Raw genomic sequence first — 17,836 nt, 5'->3', positions numbered from 1 at the left:
ACTATAAAACATAATTAATTAATTAAAAAACGTATTGAAAGTGGAGAAAGTGCCAGTGTAAAGGTCATTGCAACTCATTGTGTCATCACCACATCTGTCAAGCTGTCAGGTGTCAAGTGCATCAAGGCTTTACTGTTAGCTCATTGTGTCCTGTACTGACAGCTTGAAGGGTCATAATGTAGGATCAGGGGCAAAATAAAACCGAGAAACCAGTCTTTATATCATCAATGCATCAATGGCTCATAATGGGTTCTCTGTCTCTAGGTTAACTCAAGGCTGGTGCTCCTCCTGACTGCTTATCAGTGACTATATTAGAGGCTTTTATATGGGAGGTTAATGGGAGAGGCACTTGTGTTTGTCAAGGATTTCAGAATCTCTCACAGATTATCTAGACATACCACATAAGATTAAAGCTCCAATGTTCACACACTTAACACAAAACAAATGCACTCAATTTTCAGTTTATTACTGGAAGTAATTTAAAACAATACCTCTGCCATAAATCCTACCTTAATGAAGGTTAGAATGTTTTAGATAAGTGTTGATTCCATGTTATGTTCATTTCGGAGGCTGCAGTTTGTTGTGCTATTCTTTGTTTTCTCTCAGTATAATACTTGCAATAGTTTTGGTGGACCCATCAGTTTCAGTTCAGGGAAATCTTAGTGCTGCAGCATGCAATGATATTTCAAACAATAGTGTGCTTCCAACTTTCTGGCAACAGTTGAAAGAAGGACCTTTCCTGTTTCAATGTGACAATAGCCCCATGCACAAAGTGAGGTTCATAAAGAAATTGTTTTCTGAGTTTGAAGTCAAACAGCCTAATTTGCCTGACCTCAACCCCTGTTAAACACCATTGGGATCTGTTGGAGCGCTGACTGTGAGCCAGGCTCCTGTGGCTGAATGGGAGCAAATCCCTGAAGCCAGTGCCATTTGATGCAAGTAAATTCTGATATCATGGTTACATAAAATGCTACCTTGGTTGTACCTAAACAGACTAAGAACCGCCCTTTCAATTTGGTGATGGAGTGCTAAAGTACAAAGAGAGACTCATGTTTACTGCCATGTACACGAGTAATGTGGCATGTGAACAAATGAGTCCTCAAATATCTAATTTTTACATTTTGTCTTTCATAGGAATGATATGATAACCGGATGACTGAAGAGAAATATGAATCCATCCTTCGTTGAGTCAAAAATAGGTTAAACTGTATTGACCCCTGTAGGGAAATCTGAGCAATCCTTTTAACCAAAGAGCACTAATGGCGATGGGAATATTTTCTTTGCACTGTCTGAATGCTACTACAATCCTAACCAGGCACTCTTGGTGGACACAGTCTACCCTGGGTCAAATGAATATTTCCACTAGAATAGTGCTCTGTGTTACAAAGCACACAGTGTCTCATAATGGGTTCAGGAACATTAGAGTGACTTACATTTACTGCAATTAACTGCAAAATTCACTCTTAATGCAACTAAATTGAACTAAAAACAGAAAACTAATATGCACTGGATATGCTGTATTTAGCATGTCTACTCACTTTAAAAAACGGGAACAAACGAGTATAGTCACTATGTGTAAGGCTATAGTATGTTAACTGGAATATAGCCCTCACCTTAGAATTTTCACATTATTATAAATTATTATGGCTCCTAAACTCATTCACTGAAGGACACTTTTATGTCACTCGTTCAATAATACAGGAGGTGTTTGCTCGACAAAAGGGTTGGTAATACCTGATGCTTAGCTAAATCTGGAGCTACCAGTCTTCATATTTAACTGTATAGAAATGTAATCACATATAATACCACCAGGGGCATAGCACCAGACCCTGGGCCCTAAATAAAATTAATAATCGGGCCTCTGTACACATGAATCTGTAGGCCTAGCTGTTTATAGGGGAATAACTATTAAGTGTAATGCTTAGAGTAGCCTGATAAAACACATTTCAAACCTCCTTTGTCAACATTCTCTAGCCTACTTTACTGTGGTTACTACCAAATTTTGTTGGTTTTCTCTGTACCTTTACTTGCCAGCCTGCATACTATGGTGTCTCTCTGATCATCTGTTAATTTATCTGGCCATAGTCCTGGATCCTCTGGCAAAAACTGGTCTGCACTGCTCTGCCTACTTTCCAGTTCCTCATCTCTCATTTCCACACTGTGCTCAGAGCAACACTCATGCTCCCTGCTGTCTTTGCTTGTCTTTGCTATCTTTCTCTATGAAGGATACATCTGATATTAACCTCTTATCCTAATTGTAACCTAATATAATTTTCTATGTAAAGCACTTTGAATTGCCCTGTTGCTGAAATGTGCTATACAAATAAAGCTGCCTTGCCTTGCCTTGCCTTTCAGTCAAAATGGCTAAACATGGTTTGCTTTAATTTTGATATAAGCTTCCCTTGTTTCAAATCCAAAAAGGAGGCTGAGGGGTCTGTTGCTCCCTGCTGTGACAGTTTCTGAAACTGAGGGCCATGCCCATGTGTTTCACAATGTTAACATCTGCTTCTACTAAATCTGACATAACTATAATGTTGACATGATATGTATCTACCGATGAGCTACAAAGCTACCTATGACACTGATTAGCCTATTATTGCTAATTATAGACATTATAGCCTATTAATTTAAAATTAAACATGTTTTAAATTAGGCTATTACAATGGTGTGTTATATGCAAACAGCATTGCTAGTGTAGTTTATTTATTTAGCCTTTACCTCAGATTACAAGTATAACCAAATTATCATTTGAAAGTGTATGTTCTGCTCTTTATATGGGTTGTCACAGTTTGTTTTTAGCACTAACAGTCACGGAGATATTCAAGCAGTTTAGCACCATGGATTTCGTTTTTTAGTTTGTGCTCACCTTTCTTTGAAAAGAAGTCAGATACCAAGTTTTCCCTCATTTAGTTTTCTCTCCTTCTCCTGTCTTTCCTTTCTTTTTTGGTAGCATGATTTGGCTTTCTTTGAGAAAGACATTTCTACAACAGAAGCTTGCGCTCCACCGCTCAACTATCTCTATGGCTCTGAACTGAACTAGCTAGCTAACGTAAACAAAATGCGATAATACATACAATAAATACTTGCTAACTTCTGCCCACACTCCAAAAATGTTTTTTTTTTATGCTATCTGTCATAATAAAAACAATGTGAGGCCGCATACTAACTGATATACTGTATGGGTGTGATAACATTTTAATAAATCGGACCTAACAGGATGTGGGTGTTTCTATGACTTCCTGTACAAACTCATTCATTGCCATTCATTCAGTCATTGCCACGGAGGTAGGTTTGATCAGAGCGTTTCTTCTCGGATTTGCAATGCCATTCTGCCCCTGTAGGACATTTATCCCCAAACAGTACAACACAGCTCATCTGTGGGTGGCGATCAAAAAGCATCTGTCCAGTTGCTGTTGTACATCAGATGCTTTTTAGAGTAACACATGGCAACCCATAAAAACTTTACTTTCACCGGTTAAAGTGATGGGTTCTAGTATTCCCTTGTTACATTATGATCGTTCAAACACCCCCGCACCTTTTCACCTGTAACTAACATTGGGAGGTTAAGGAGTAAGCGCGTTATCAGCTGAATAGCTTACGGGGCTAACGGAACCACGTTTGATCTCGAAAGTTACGCCCCTACTATTGCTCGAAATGATACCAAACGTCTACAAGTAGTACAAATAGGTTATGCACTCATAAAACGATGGATTGGAAAGTTTGTAAGTACACCAGAAGTTTATGTAAATAACACTTGCCTGCTGGCTTCTGCTCTCTGCTGTTGTTGTTGCTGCTGTAAGATGAGTGCTTAGGGTCGTCTACAAATTACAACACCGAAAAGAGATGCAACAAAAATATTTATTAATTACATTTTTTTTTTTTAAGTAAGTGCTGTAGTATAACTAGCAGGAGACAAGTAATAATTGAGGTAAGTTTGGAGACATTACTTTATTTAATCATTGAATTAATAAATATTTTTGTTGTAACTCTTTTCGGTGTAGTAATTTGTAGACGTCCCTAAGCACTCGTCTAACTGCAGGTAGCAGTAGCAGCAACAGAGAGCTGAAGAGAGCAGGCAAGTGTTCATAAACTTCTGGTGTACTTACAAACTTTCCAATCCATCGTTTTATGAGAGCATAACCTATTTGTACTACTTGTAGAAGTTTGGTATCATTTCGGGCATTATTAGTGGGGTAACTTACAAGATACAAACGTGGGTCCGTTAGCCCCTGCGCTAAGCTATTCAGCTGATAACGCTACTCTAGCTAACTCTCCCAATGTTCGACCCAGGTGAAAAAAGCTTCTGGGGGGGTGTTTGGCTCGAGGTCATGGTGCAAAGGACCCTAGGGTGAATTACTCCGAACCATCACTTTAAGTGCTTCAGTTTGAGCTGCATTGTTCGACTCTTGGGTTTCTACACTGGCAGCTACTAGCTACAGTGGAATGGAAGCTCAAGCTGCACGAGCTAAATGAAACCAGCGCCGTCTGTGGCATTCATGCAATAGATATACAGGTTGGATTCGAACAGAAGTTGGATGTCGACATAGAGACAGAGTTGGATGATGAAAGTGGAAAAGAATAAATGAGATTTTCAGAATTAAACAAGCTTTTCTCACAAATGTAGGATGACTCACGCTCAAACTCCAAGTCATAAAAGAAATCTAGGATGACTGACTCTGCTACTGTGTGCTTGCCAAAACCAATTCACAAGATGTGGCCCTAACTCTGCAGATGAGCGTGTGATATCAAAATGGCCGTTATCAGTTTTAGGGATCTTGGACTGAAAGTCTTTGTATTGGTGATGAACTGTGAATAGATGATAACAGCATTCTGAACCTACTAATAAGTGTGGCAGACCCCTTCAAAACCATTTGAAAACATTTGAAACGGGTGTTCCGGATGGTATCAGGTCAATATCGCTGAAAACTGAACTGACAACAATACAAACTAAAACAATCAATCAGCCTGCAGCTTACCTGACAGCCTGCTGGCCAGATCCTGCTGTGTTGCAGATGACGAGGAGGACCTTTGTGGAGCTGCCCTGGTTCAGGTATTCAGAGGAGAGGGTGCCTGACGGAGGTAACTTCTGACCATCGGGTCCAGCCGCAGAGGTGCAGGGGGAGGAGGGGAGGCTGTGGTGATACCCTGAGAAGAGCAGAGGAGTGGGGAACTGTTTAAAAAAGGCCGACGTACAACCTGAGACCCAAACTGTTGGGGTGCAATCTCACACACACACACACACACACACCCTCTCTTTGTACGTTGTGTTTTCACAAACGTTAAGAATAACTAATATCTCTAACTTGGAGGTGAATAAAAGGGTAAAGAGTATTAGTTGACAAAGGGAAGAAAAACTGTTACACTGGTTGTGTGTTTTCAGTTTCTGGATGTTTTTTAGTGCTAAAGTTATGAAGTAAAAAAAAAAAAGAAAAAAAGAAATTCAGTCAAAAAACTGAAACTAATTCGCTGGCAGAGAGTTGTAAATGTCAAAATGGTTAAAGCCCTTATTCTATAAAAGTGTTGCTCATATCAAAAGCTTATTCTATCCAGCTTGGAGGCAGGACTGAAATGGACCAGAGTTATAAAACAGCTTAGGGTGCCGGAATGAGAAACCGCTATGCAAGGAGAAACATCTAATGTGACACGCTTACATTTTCACAACATTTCCATTAATGTTGAATTGCCCTTTGATTCTTATTTACCCCGAGGAGCTGTAAGAAGAATTACATTTGCTACCACACATGCACGTACATACACATGCACGCACATGCTGGGATTAATAATGGGTAATAGCTGAGGGGATACAGAAGGCCCAACCTCTTGTCTCCCAGCAAACATATACTTTGACATTATCGGAGGATTTAATCAAACAATGCTTGTTCAAACCCTACCGTGCAATTAATCATTGCCACGTTCCAACATCACACACAAAACAAACCTAAACACAGATGCAGGAAATTAATTGTGAATAGGTTTTTAGCTTTGATGCAACGCCTTCACAAAAGCAAGCAGACAGATAAGACGAATACACAGAGACACAAACTCAATTGCAGACACAGAGAGGCTTGCTGCTTTAGAGGCTGCTTTATGTGTCAGAGACTAGGACAGAACAATATTTTTAGCTGAATAACTGGTATTTACAGTAAATAAATACACCTTTCGGTTAAAAAACAACAATATATGAATAAAAATGTTGTTAAACCAAACTCAGATAATTGAAAAAGCTTTGACTAATGTTTGTCCAAACTGCTACTAAATCACTTGCTCAATACTTTTCTTTGTCTCAGCAGACAGGAGCAACTCAACGTGACATTTTATGCATATTGCCTGCCCTTTAAACGGCCAATTCATCTCCTCACTCTTTGTCTCAGTCACCCCCTCCCTCTATCCTCTCTGTCACCTTTACCACTCCATTTTTCACCAGAAGGTTGAAAAGTAAAACACCAAAGAATTCAGTTTCAACCTAATTATTAAAGCAACTAGAATTTACATTTTAGAAATTTTGCCAATTATTGAATGATTGTTTTCCAATGATGTCAGGCAACACTTTGTAGATACGTTTGCAAGTTGACAAATACGCATGTTCATCAACAATGATTCCTCATATAGAATATACACAGAATAGCTAGTATACAGGGCTGAATAGCATTAAAACAATGCAGCCCTATTTTAACAGCACCAGTATTTTAGTGGCTGGTATCAAAACCAGAAAGTAATATTTTGTGTATGGCAAGGAGCGTGATTTCGCCCACATGTCCCAGGGTCTGCTGGGAGAACCTCCAGCCAGACTCTCATTCTCACCTCCTCTTCCCTCCCTCCCTGAGACGGACAGAGGAGAGCCACAGACGGAGGGAGGTGTTAGCGGGGTGGAAATAGATAGAGGGAGGAGTGAAAGAGAAAGGAGACACGAGTGGACAGAAAAGCAGAGACTATGAGAGTGAGAAGAAGCGTTCTCCCTGGGCAAAAGGAAAAAGCAGTGGTTGCTAATTTTAAAGTTATTCCCAAAGTGAAGAAAAAATGTACAGAGACAACAGGACTGAGAAAGAAAAGCTGCATATTGTATGTCCTCTCATAGACTATTGATTTAATGATCAATTAGAATGATATCGAACCATTTGTTGTTGTTGCTGTGACAATGTCATGGTTGCTGTGCGAATCGGTTCATAATCTGCAATTTAAATTTAATTAAAATATAAACATGAACATAAAGACTGAAGTGAATGCAAGTTAACTGAGGGGGGAAGAGATAGAGATACAGAAAGAGCAGATAAACAGAATTTGCTCTTGACATTGGAGGTGGTGAGTATGGCAGTGTTGTTTAGTGCTGAATGAAGACTACACACCTCTGGTGATCTCTGCTCTCCTCCATTTCTTCCTTTTGCATTATCTTATACGCCCCTCTCTCCCTAGTACTCTATCATTGCCACTATCTGCCCCCCCCCCCCTTACTCTCCACTATCTGGCTGTTTGGGGATGAATCAGAAGTGTTCAGCTTCAACAGAAGATGTTTGAGTGTGTTTCAAATTTGTGGGATGGGTGATGGAAATACATGCACAGTTTGCAGTCTTTTCTATCTAAGGGACTTTTACAAATCAAAGACCCCTTCACTCCACACAGAATAACTTTCTTCTTGTGAGAAGTATGGGGAAGGTTTATGCTGACTGATGGTAAGGCACCAGCGGTTCAGTATGACTTGGAGATATTGAATAAAAAAATGTTTAAGATAGTGTTAAAGAGTAAATTCCTGCAGTGTTTCAGTTGATATCTGTAGACTTTGAGTTCCTGCATCAGTTAGAAATGTGCTCTTGATGGTCCCATTACTCTTTTAAGCCTTTTTTAAAGTAATCATATTTTGCTGTTGCACCGGAAGAAAAAGCATCTCAACACTGATGACTTATTTTCCCAAATATTACTAAAAATAGCGCAAGTTGTGTAACACAGAAAAAGCAAAAACCTTGAGAGGATTTTAGCTACATACCAGTATGTAGCTAAAGTATACCATGTACTTACCAGAATTGACACTCCTTCCAAGTGGTTCAAGACCAAATGAGGGACCTCTGTCAGTGCAATCCACACACCTGACTAAAAATACCCAGGGGGCCGTTAGGCTGTGCCCTGGACGAATCAGAGGTCCCAGCAGCAAACAGCCATCTGACTAAAAATTCCCCTGTTGACAGCAAAAGCACCTGAGCTTTCTGCCAACAGCAACATGAAAGATTAGGGAGGCAGCAGTGGAGGGACTTAATACACCTGATGCTGCCCTCTTTCTCCTCTTCTCTTTCTTTTTTACCTTTCTTCCTCTACCGTCCCTCAACTATACCCAGTTCATCTTCCAACTGCTCTTCTCTTTTTGTTACAACAAGGCACACTATTGAGTAAATAGTAGCCACAATGCCCCTGCTGCTAAAGTTGTAATCACTGAAATTGCCCTTGGTATATTACACTTGGTTACATCACATCTCAAATATTAGTCCAGCAAAATGTTTACAACTCAGTGCTGCAAATCTTTGTAGTTTAAATCTGTGAATAAATAAGATCAAAATAGTAAACATGCTGTATTATGAGCTATGTTGCAGAACCAAAGAGAAGTGTGACCAAAGGTTTAGATTCCAGTCTTTAAATGAGAAGATGAGGACAAGCGATAGATAACAGAAGAGGGCTGTTAGGCCAACATAACCATAAAAAACAACCATGTACCATGAAAATACTTCTTAAAAAGCATCACCCGGTGTAATCTACCCTGCCGATTAGTTAACTTTTAAGCGGTGTTGCGAGATAGGAAGCTTTGGAGTTGGCGTCTGCGCAGGCATTTGTGCATCATTTGTGTTGTTCTTCATTCCCCAATGATTTGAGAACATGTTCTAGAGGCGGTGTAGACATTCTACTCCGGTTATTTTAAATGATGAATCCTACTGGTTCCTGTTCCTGTGATATTTTTGCTTTTCTGCATCGAGTTTGCTTCAGGCAATCTGTAATTGCCTTAATGGGACTGCACAGGACGTGAACTTTGCAGGGTTTCATTTGTATGTGTGATGACTTTGTCTCAGTATGAGTACAACTTCAAGAGCACACAGTGTGTGACTGTGGAAAGGGATTTGTCTATTGTGCTGACCACATAAATGACGTCAGTTTGTGTGTGTGTGTGTGTGTGTGTGTGTGTGTGTGTGTGTGTGTGTGTGTGTGTGTGTGCGTGCGTGCGTGCGTGATCACTCGCGCAGAAGTAATACCTTGACTTTAAGTAGCTGATTGAAGGATGTGACTGTCCAGATAAACACCTCAGAGTAATCCCTTACTCTCCACCTGCACATAGCCCTCAGTGGGCCAAGGGGAACAACATGGTGGCTTACCCTCAGCTGCAGTTCACCGTGACAGGACCTGAACACTCGAGAGCGCTGACTGTCACCCACACTGTACAGTTAGTGTGTGTGTGTGTGTGTGTGTGTGTGTGTGTGTAAGTGAGAAGATATAGAGAGAAAGAAAACAAGACTTTAATTACTGCATCTATCTCAGAATGTAGATGTTGTTTGTGCAAGTAAATTCCTGACAGATCCCTTATCTCCATTGAGAAATCCTTTTTTCTTTTCCAGGGAATCCTCACCTTTTTAACATCAAACACACACACACACACACACACACACACACACACACACACACACACACACACACACACACACACACACACACACACACACACACACACACACACACACACACACACACACACACACACACACACACACACACACACACACACACACACACACCCTCTCTTTGTACAGGCAAACAACTCCCATAATCCGGTCTGCTTCAATCTTGATTGATTTCTCCATTATCAAAGAGGACTTTACTTTTTAATGTCAAGGGCACCAAGTGAACGTCACACAAAGTTAGCACGCTAAACTTCCCTGAGCTGCTATTCTGCGTGAAGTCTTTTTTTTTTGTGCAGCATTATGGAGCTTTATCACTATTTATGTGCAAATTGCCTGGATTGTTGGGGGGTGAAATAGGATGCTACTGTGGCGCTTTAGACCTAACTGATTTTTCAGTGTTTTCCATCATAAGACCTCCTGCTGCCATTTCCTCTAAATGCAAAACCTCATTATTGTACCTGGTAGTGCTGATTCAATATCCCCGAAACTGGTTACTGTTAAAGTCAGGGAAATCCAGCTACCATAAACAGAAATACACAGCAGCTTATGACAACAGAGGCATTCCCTGCATGCAATACACCCTCTCCAATTGCTACTTATTCAGTGAGGTCAATTCCCTAAATTTGAAAACACCCTCTTTCTTACGGAGAATACACATGCAAATGTTTCAGTGGTACCCTCTTTTGTATCCTCCACTTCTGGAGTAGCAAAAATATGGTGACAAAAATATTCTTTTCAGGATCATAGAGGAAAAGGAGGGAATAAAGCAAGACAGGAGGTGTGATGATGAACCCCATAGCACAGTAGAGAATCATCAACTGCACTGAATGTCCAAATTTTGCAGTGTGTATTGCCCTAGTCCCGTGTCTTTCCTCCCTGTCATCTCCTGCAGCACATTTTCAGTCCATTCACCCCTCTCCCAGTGTGAGGAGCACAGTACATGAAGTGAATTTTTGAGCAGAATTGTGCCATGCAATACAGTTATACTGTTTTAAAGTCACTGTACATCTCTCAAGTGACCTACTGTAGATTGTCATGCTGTGGTGGCTTGACAGGCGGATCCTAGGAAGACATCAGTATGTGATGGCTGTCTGCTTTCATACCGGGAAAACTATAACTCTTTGCCACATGCTGATCCAATATTGTGAGATAGAGAATTTGTGCTGCATTCATTTGTTGTCAGAAAAATCGGAAACATAAGTTCCCGACTGGGAAAATTCAAACTGCCTTAATTTTGTGAGATGGGGCATGCCTTGGCAGAATTATAAAGCATGGGCATAAAAATTATGCCTGTAAATAAAAGAAATGCTAAAATTGATCGGACAATCAAGTATTTCAAGGTAAAGCAAAACCACTGATTTCTTTCTAAACACATTATACATGCTAGAAAATATGTGAATACTTGAAAACGCGAAAAGACTGTAAACTGTGTAGTACTTAATGGTGGAGTTAGACCGTTAAACTGTTTTTTAACCATTTCTTGAGGGGCCTGACATCATGGTTCGATGACACACGGGAGTCATCCTTAAGATAAGGCCTCCCCTACTATATAAAAACTACGATAAAAACACATTTTTCTGTGGTGTGACAGACTCAGAACACATTTATTTGGGCTTTACCTAGACTTTAAAGTAACATCACACACTCATGAATATGCCAAACATACTCACATGTCTTTCAGTAAAGAAACAAATTTAGACCTCCTCAGGTAGCTTGTCCTGTGAGTTGTGTGTTGTTCCATTATATTTATGGTTCTACAGGCTTTCCATACGGTCATCCATCACGGCAGCAGTAGGCTTTACTTATTTCACAGAGGCTGCAAAAACAGACTTACATGATGGACAGTAGCAATACTATAGCTGAAGGGTTGTTTAGTCGGAGGAAGAGACCTCTGCACTACCTGACATATGTGATAAGCACCAAATCAAACAACTAGTCCCCACAAAATACAAAAAAACATTGATCTGGCTTGTGTGTCATTATGTGCTGTACTGTGTAATATACTTACAGCTGAATGACTACACTGAATTGGCAAAGTGAGGCCTCCTTAAGCCCCAGAGTAATTAGTGTCTTACATAACCTTGGTAACCATAGTAACACTTCTACTGCTTCAAACCAATATGGCTTCTTTTAGTTTAGACTTTTTTTTAATTCAGTTGACAAAATAGGTAGCTGGATCTAAGTTTATCAAGTGTTGATAAACAACCAACAACAGAGGTGTTTATTAAACCTGGTGTGACAACAGATTATCAAAATAGTTTTCATACACTTGACAGTCAATACAAAACAAACCCCACAGAGATATGGAGAGAGAAAGTGTCCATTATTATGCTTCAGAACATAAAATTGAATTATGCGCAACGTAAAAAAGTTCCCTATGTTACTTTGTCTGCCGTCCATCATCTGTTCTCCATATTGCCACACAGTGGTCTCAGCAGTAATGATTGTGTGAATTCACTTGCTACCCTTAATAAATCTCACTGAATGAAGTTGTGATATCCTGGAATCTGGTCTGCTGTGATCTTATGAATTATTCCAAGGTGAGGACCATTCATCATTTTCTTCAGATTGCTCACAAGAATGGAAGTCACATTTCCCAGTGAGCACTTAAGTGTGATTCAAGTACACTTTTTGTGTGTGTGTGTGTGTGTGTGTGTGTGTGTGCCTCTTGAGAGCCATGTATTTCTGAGACTCTCCAGTGTATTTCTAATGGATTCATTACCTACTTCACTTAAAGAGTCGATCTGTGTGTGTGTGTGTGTGTGTGTGTGTGTGTGTGTTTTTACTCATGCGTGTTTGTGTGTGTGACTTTGAGTGAAAGCATACTGTGTGTGTCTGCTCCCTCTCTTAGCACTGGGAGACTGTCTTCACTGTCTGTGAAGTAACAACAAAAATGCCTCCTGTTGAGAAAGTAAAAGAGTCTTCATTTATCATGAGCACTTTGAGCACATTATGTGAATTATTGAGGTCATTCTTCTTCGGGGGTAACACAAAACCCCATAAAGGCTTCATACAGCAGTATGTTAGTGGACAAAGGCTAACTACAACTTCCCTAACTGGCAACCCACAGAGACGGCAATTAATGATCTCAAGCTCACAGTGGTAATATGACTCAATTAAGCCCCTTTCAGACATGGACATTGATCTGTTAAAGTAATAGCTGTGTGATAAAAGAGATCTACAGCCCTCTTTTCCTCATCAGCATGGCGGACACTCTGCCGGAGAACAGGAGCGAGTGGAATGTAATGCCATCAAGATAAAAGAGCATTCACACTGGCTGCCTTAGTGATTCAAAATAAAACATATTTTACCTCAAAGTTTGACTGCCATCCATCTACAGCGAGAGGATGATGCTCACTCTTGGTTCATTAACTCCACTAGAAGTTGTCTTAAGTACCTGTAACCTCCCTGATCATTTTTCTCACATATCCCATAACTCATTAGATATGCATGTTTTACACAATCAAATAGGCAAGCCTTTTTAATACTTACCGTCCTCAACCAGAAAATGGCCGTATAGGTTGATTGTGCAAACAGCTTATAACAACCTATATTCACGTTTGTTGTTAGGTGGCGACCTCTAGTGGCCGTAGTAATTATTGTGAAAGCAAAGAAGGAAGTAAGGTAAAGAAGTCTAAAGGCCTCTTTACAGTTTGAGTGCGCCACTCTGTTTTTCTCAGCGGCGCACGACAAAGCGGAAACAGAAAGCATGGACGAGTTCAAGGGCAACCGGATGCCAGGACTCTCAGAGTGACTGCAAGTCTCTCTTGTAAACTTTCTGTAAGTTCTTTTATGGTGAATGAAAGGCTTGATCCAACAAAAAAGGTCATTGAATCAAATCGAAACATTGACGTCAATGCTGCTGCCAGTTCTGCCATTGTTTACCTTTTTCTTCTTCTTCTAGTCAATAGAAATAGCATAGTCAGTAGCCTTTGCTCATTAGCGACCCCTCTGTTCAGGAGAAGACCACCACGCGCGAATATAAATAGTTACAGCGCTCCCATGACGTTACACTGGCGCACGACAGGTCGGGTACAGCAAGTATACCGGACATATAAGAGCGCCCAAACTCCGTGTCTGAGGTAGTTTGGGGTGGTAGATGGGTCAAATAAACACAGGACTTTCAATCAGGAGAGTGGGTTTGTGTCCCCTGTAAAACCAAAACAAAAAAAGTTACTTTTTTAAATTAACCGAATTTGTTATGGACCTAAGTCTGTGACATAGTTACGTTCTTGACATAGTTATGTCTGTGACTTGACTGAGTTACGTCCGTGACGTAGTTATGTCTGTGACTCATTTTAAGCCAATCCCTGATATTTTTAAGTATTTTTAGCAAGAAGAGTGCCTTGGACCTTTCTTGTATTGTTTGTTGTCTAAACTTTACTAGTTCAGTTTCACAATGTAACTGTGTTTAAGACTACGACCTAGTGTGTCGTTTAGGTATGAAATATGAAGTGTGTCTTGACAGCTTTTAGAGTGTGTTCGTGTGTGTGTGTGTGTGTGTTTTTTTGTGTCATATACTCGTCAATAGTGCATTCGGCAGTGTCTTGCATGGACAAAAAGGGATTTTTAAAAGGCTGGTGATGATGCAAGGCTGAGTCAACCTCATGTCTCTCTACTTTATTAGTATAAGAGCACAGAGTTCTTCTGTTGCTGTTTATTAACTCATGACCAAAATAAGAGAGGAGAAGCAAGCATCTGAGAACATTAAAAAAGGGAAGCTTTGCATGTGGAGCTATCTCTAGATGGTTCTCGCTTGCCAAAATGTAATTAAGTTTTAGTTAAATTAATAATTTATAGGAGTTCAGGTAAGAAGCTACTCAGGCATTTATTTAGGATGATGTGATGCACCAGGCTGACATTCAGACACATTTAATTTAATTTTTTTGGGTGCTATCATGCATAAGAAACATAATGAAAGGAGGAATACAAAGCACATTGAAAGCACCGGTCCTCACTTCACCAAAGTAAAATGTCTGCCTGTGAAAAATACTCACTGATCATGAAGAACAGTTTTAAAGTTAATCAAGAGGACAGCGGAAGGCCGAAAAAGAGAAATTTGGAAATGAGGACTGAGAAGAACCCAGTGTGGGAACTACGTGTCATCAGCGTTTTTGATAGACATCCTGTTACCATGGGTACCTGAGTGTGGTGCGGAGCCTCCACGACTATAGAGGGAAGGAGCCTGAAAGGCGTAGATGACGTCGCTATCAGCAATTGATGTCAGGTCATCATCATCTGAAAAGGAACGCTGGAAACCCGTGGAGTACACCTCTGATAGGATGACCTGGAGAGAGGGAGAGGGAGAAAGGGCGAGAGAGACACTGTGAAACTTTGTGCCTACAGAAGTGCATCAAGCAATCCTCGCAGAGCTGAAAACCAAAATTCAACCAGAACATTCGGCCACAATGCCACCAGAACTCCAGACTCTCTGTGACGAATTGCATGGACGCAATAAACCAAAAAAGTTATTGTATGCAGGCAAATTAAGAGAGGAAATAAAACTAGATACATTTGTAATCATCTCAAAGAAATCCAAGTAAACCCTAAATGTTGCTGCATTAAATCTCTAGAAATAAATCACATGAAGCAGCTTGTAAAAGTAACTTAAATAAATGTATCAAACAAGCGTACAATCAGGGACCACAACTTGGCCAGTGACATCAAAAACAATTCAAAACATGAACATCTGCAAAGGGAATTCTATTAAGAGAAGTGTATTTCCTAGTTTCATGCTTAAGTCAAAAACCTTCAGAGCCCTGAGAGTGAAACAGAAAAATGGTATTAAGGGGAGCCATGCATTCACACTGCTGAATATATTTTGCTGTGTGTCAATGTTTGAAATGCAGACTGAGAAGTTTCTTATATTTATTTATTCATTTGTGTTTCAAAATGCTCATTTGTGACAGATCATGTTAAATTATGTCAAAGTGCTGAATCTGCGTGAAAGGATTGTTAAACTGCAGGTAACCATAGCAACTGCTCTTAAATCATTCACTCAGTTAACTCTCACTGGTGAAACAGACCAAGCCATGAGTTTAATTGACTAAAATCAAACGTATGATAATGGGTGATGATTAAAACAGACTGTGGTACATGAACAGTATGTCAGACTTAATGTGTGTATGGTGTGTGTGTGTGTGTGTGTGTGTGTGTGTGTGTGTGTGTGTGTGTGTGTGTGTGTGTGTGCGTGCATGCGTGCGTATGTTCGTCCTCACCTGTCATTGCCCTTTTGTGCTCTATTTAAATTTAAGTTTTGATGTACCCTATTTAATATTGACTGCACACTCAAGTATTTCTACTCTAACAAAACTAGCAGAAGAGTGTGGGAGATGTTAATTAAGCACAGCGTCTACACACAGTCCTGAGAACAGGTCTAATCAGTGAAAACATCTGTGTGGGTAGACATGGGTGTGTAGGAGATGCAACAGCTTTACTATAAAATCTCAAACTGTGAATTACAATGCATTTCTTCATCAGGAAACAAGGGACATTGAAACAAATCTTATGCTAGTTTGAAAATATAATTCAACAGGGAATTTGAATTGTACAAGAATGCTAAAAGCTAATAGCATTTACATAATAGTTTTTGTAAACTGCCTGTAAACATGACTCATTTCATCCCTCTCTCAGCTAGGAACATTATTACACCCAGACACATGTTCACTATACAATGTATTTCAGAATAGATTTTGACATACAGGTATTTGATCTATAACAAAAGATAATGGAACAATGCACTTATGAACTATGGAAAGGGTATTTTTTCATTTCAGGGGACATTTTAGTCTTTGCTTCTCTTTAACTCTCCCACTGCTGCAGAAATATTCATCATCTGTTGTCGGGCAGGTGAAAGATTTATGAACACATGCCTATGGAACCTTTCGCTCTAGCCTTCATCTTGTTGGTGACATTTCAGCTAAGTGTTTGCATGCATTCAAGTGCAACCCTGCTATAAAAGATAATTCTGTTTGATGTATTTATTTATTTTTAACCTGGGTTTCATTTTTATAGTGATGGCCATTATTCTTGTGAAGAAAATACTTTACTCACTGACTTCCTTGCTAAGAACTGGTTATGTGAAGCCATCACAGGGGGAAGCTTTAAATCACAAGGTTTTAAACAAGTTTAAAGTTTACCATATTATCTAAAATACTGTGACTGTTCCTCAGGAAATCAAAGTGAAAACAAAGGTGAATGTTAAAATAATGATTAGCCAAACTGTCCATTGTAACCATCTATTAGATTTTGGAGACTTCCTGGTTGAACTTTGATCCACTGAAATGGTATACAAAGCAAAGCAGCAAATTCTTACTTTTAAGATGCTGGATCCATCTATGCTTGGCATTTTTAGACAAAAAAACAAACCTGGGTTATAAAAATACATTTTCAGTATAGCCCATAGATAGTTATGGTCTACCCACACATGTGTTTCTCAAGACTGTGGGGAGTATACAGACTGCTTGATTTACATCTCCCTCACTTTTCTGTTGCAGAGTTTGGTGACCTCACATAAAATAATGTCACAATTTTACCTAAAGCTGAGGTCTCTGTGTGTGTGTGTGTGTGTGTGTGTGTGTGTGTGTGTGTGTGTGTGTGTGTGTGTGTGTGTGTGCGTGCAAAAGAGTGTGTACCTGGTCTGGGGAGATGTTGCCCTCCTCTGCCACCATGGCTCTCAGGCAGGACAGGGAACCAAAGAGAGGTACAGCCAGCCCCACCCGCAGGTACCTCTGACCCTTCGTACTGAACACCAGCGTCACACACATCGGCGCGGCGTAGCGGGAGGGAGGGAAAAAAAAAAAAAAAAAAAAAAAAAAAAAAAAAAAATAATATGGAAGAGCAAAGTGCCAGGGGGAAGAAAAAAAAAAAAAAAAAAAAAAAAAGAAAAGAAGAGAGCAAAGTGCCAAATTGTTTTGCAATTCAGATTTTGCATGTTTACATTATTATAGATTCTAAACACACCCTGACATACTGAGTTATTTACATATTTACACACACACACACACACACACACACACACACACACACACACACACACACACACACACACACACACAGACACAGAGTTTAGAGACACACATAACAACAATGCAATTGTGCAGAATTAAAGGACCCCAGGGGCAAACAGAAACCGTGTTGTCAATTTGTTCAAGAGTCTTGATTTGAGTATTTCAGCTGCTAAACAG

General features: G+C 39.9%; 1 protein-coding gene across 1 annotated transcript in view; it reads right to left on the bottom strand.

The window, feature by feature from the left end:
* usp43a (ubiquitin specific peptidase 43a) overlaps nt 1-17,836 on the bottom strand; it is a 118,030-nt gene that overhangs the window by 37,372 nt on the left and 62,822 nt on the right. The window contains exons 5-7 of the mRNA XM_039814967.1: nt 17,285-17,420; nt 14,793-14,937; nt 4,977-5,145 (exon numbers count right to left, since the gene is read on the bottom strand). Of these exons, the coding sequence (XP_039670901.1) occupies nt 4,977-5,145; nt 14,793-14,937; nt 17,285-17,420 (450 nt within the window). The remainder of the gene's footprint in view (nt 1-4,976; nt 5,146-14,792; nt 14,938-17,284; nt 17,421-17,836) is intronic.

This window comes from Perca fluviatilis, chromosome 1 (assembly GCF_010015445.1).
Source record: "Perca fluviatilis chromosome 1, GENO_Pfluv_1.0, whole genome shotgun sequence".
NCBI lineage: Eukaryota > Metazoa > Chordata > Actinopteri > Perciformes > Percidae > Perca > Perca fluviatilis.
This window is presented reverse-complemented; position numbering and strand designations above follow the sequence as displayed.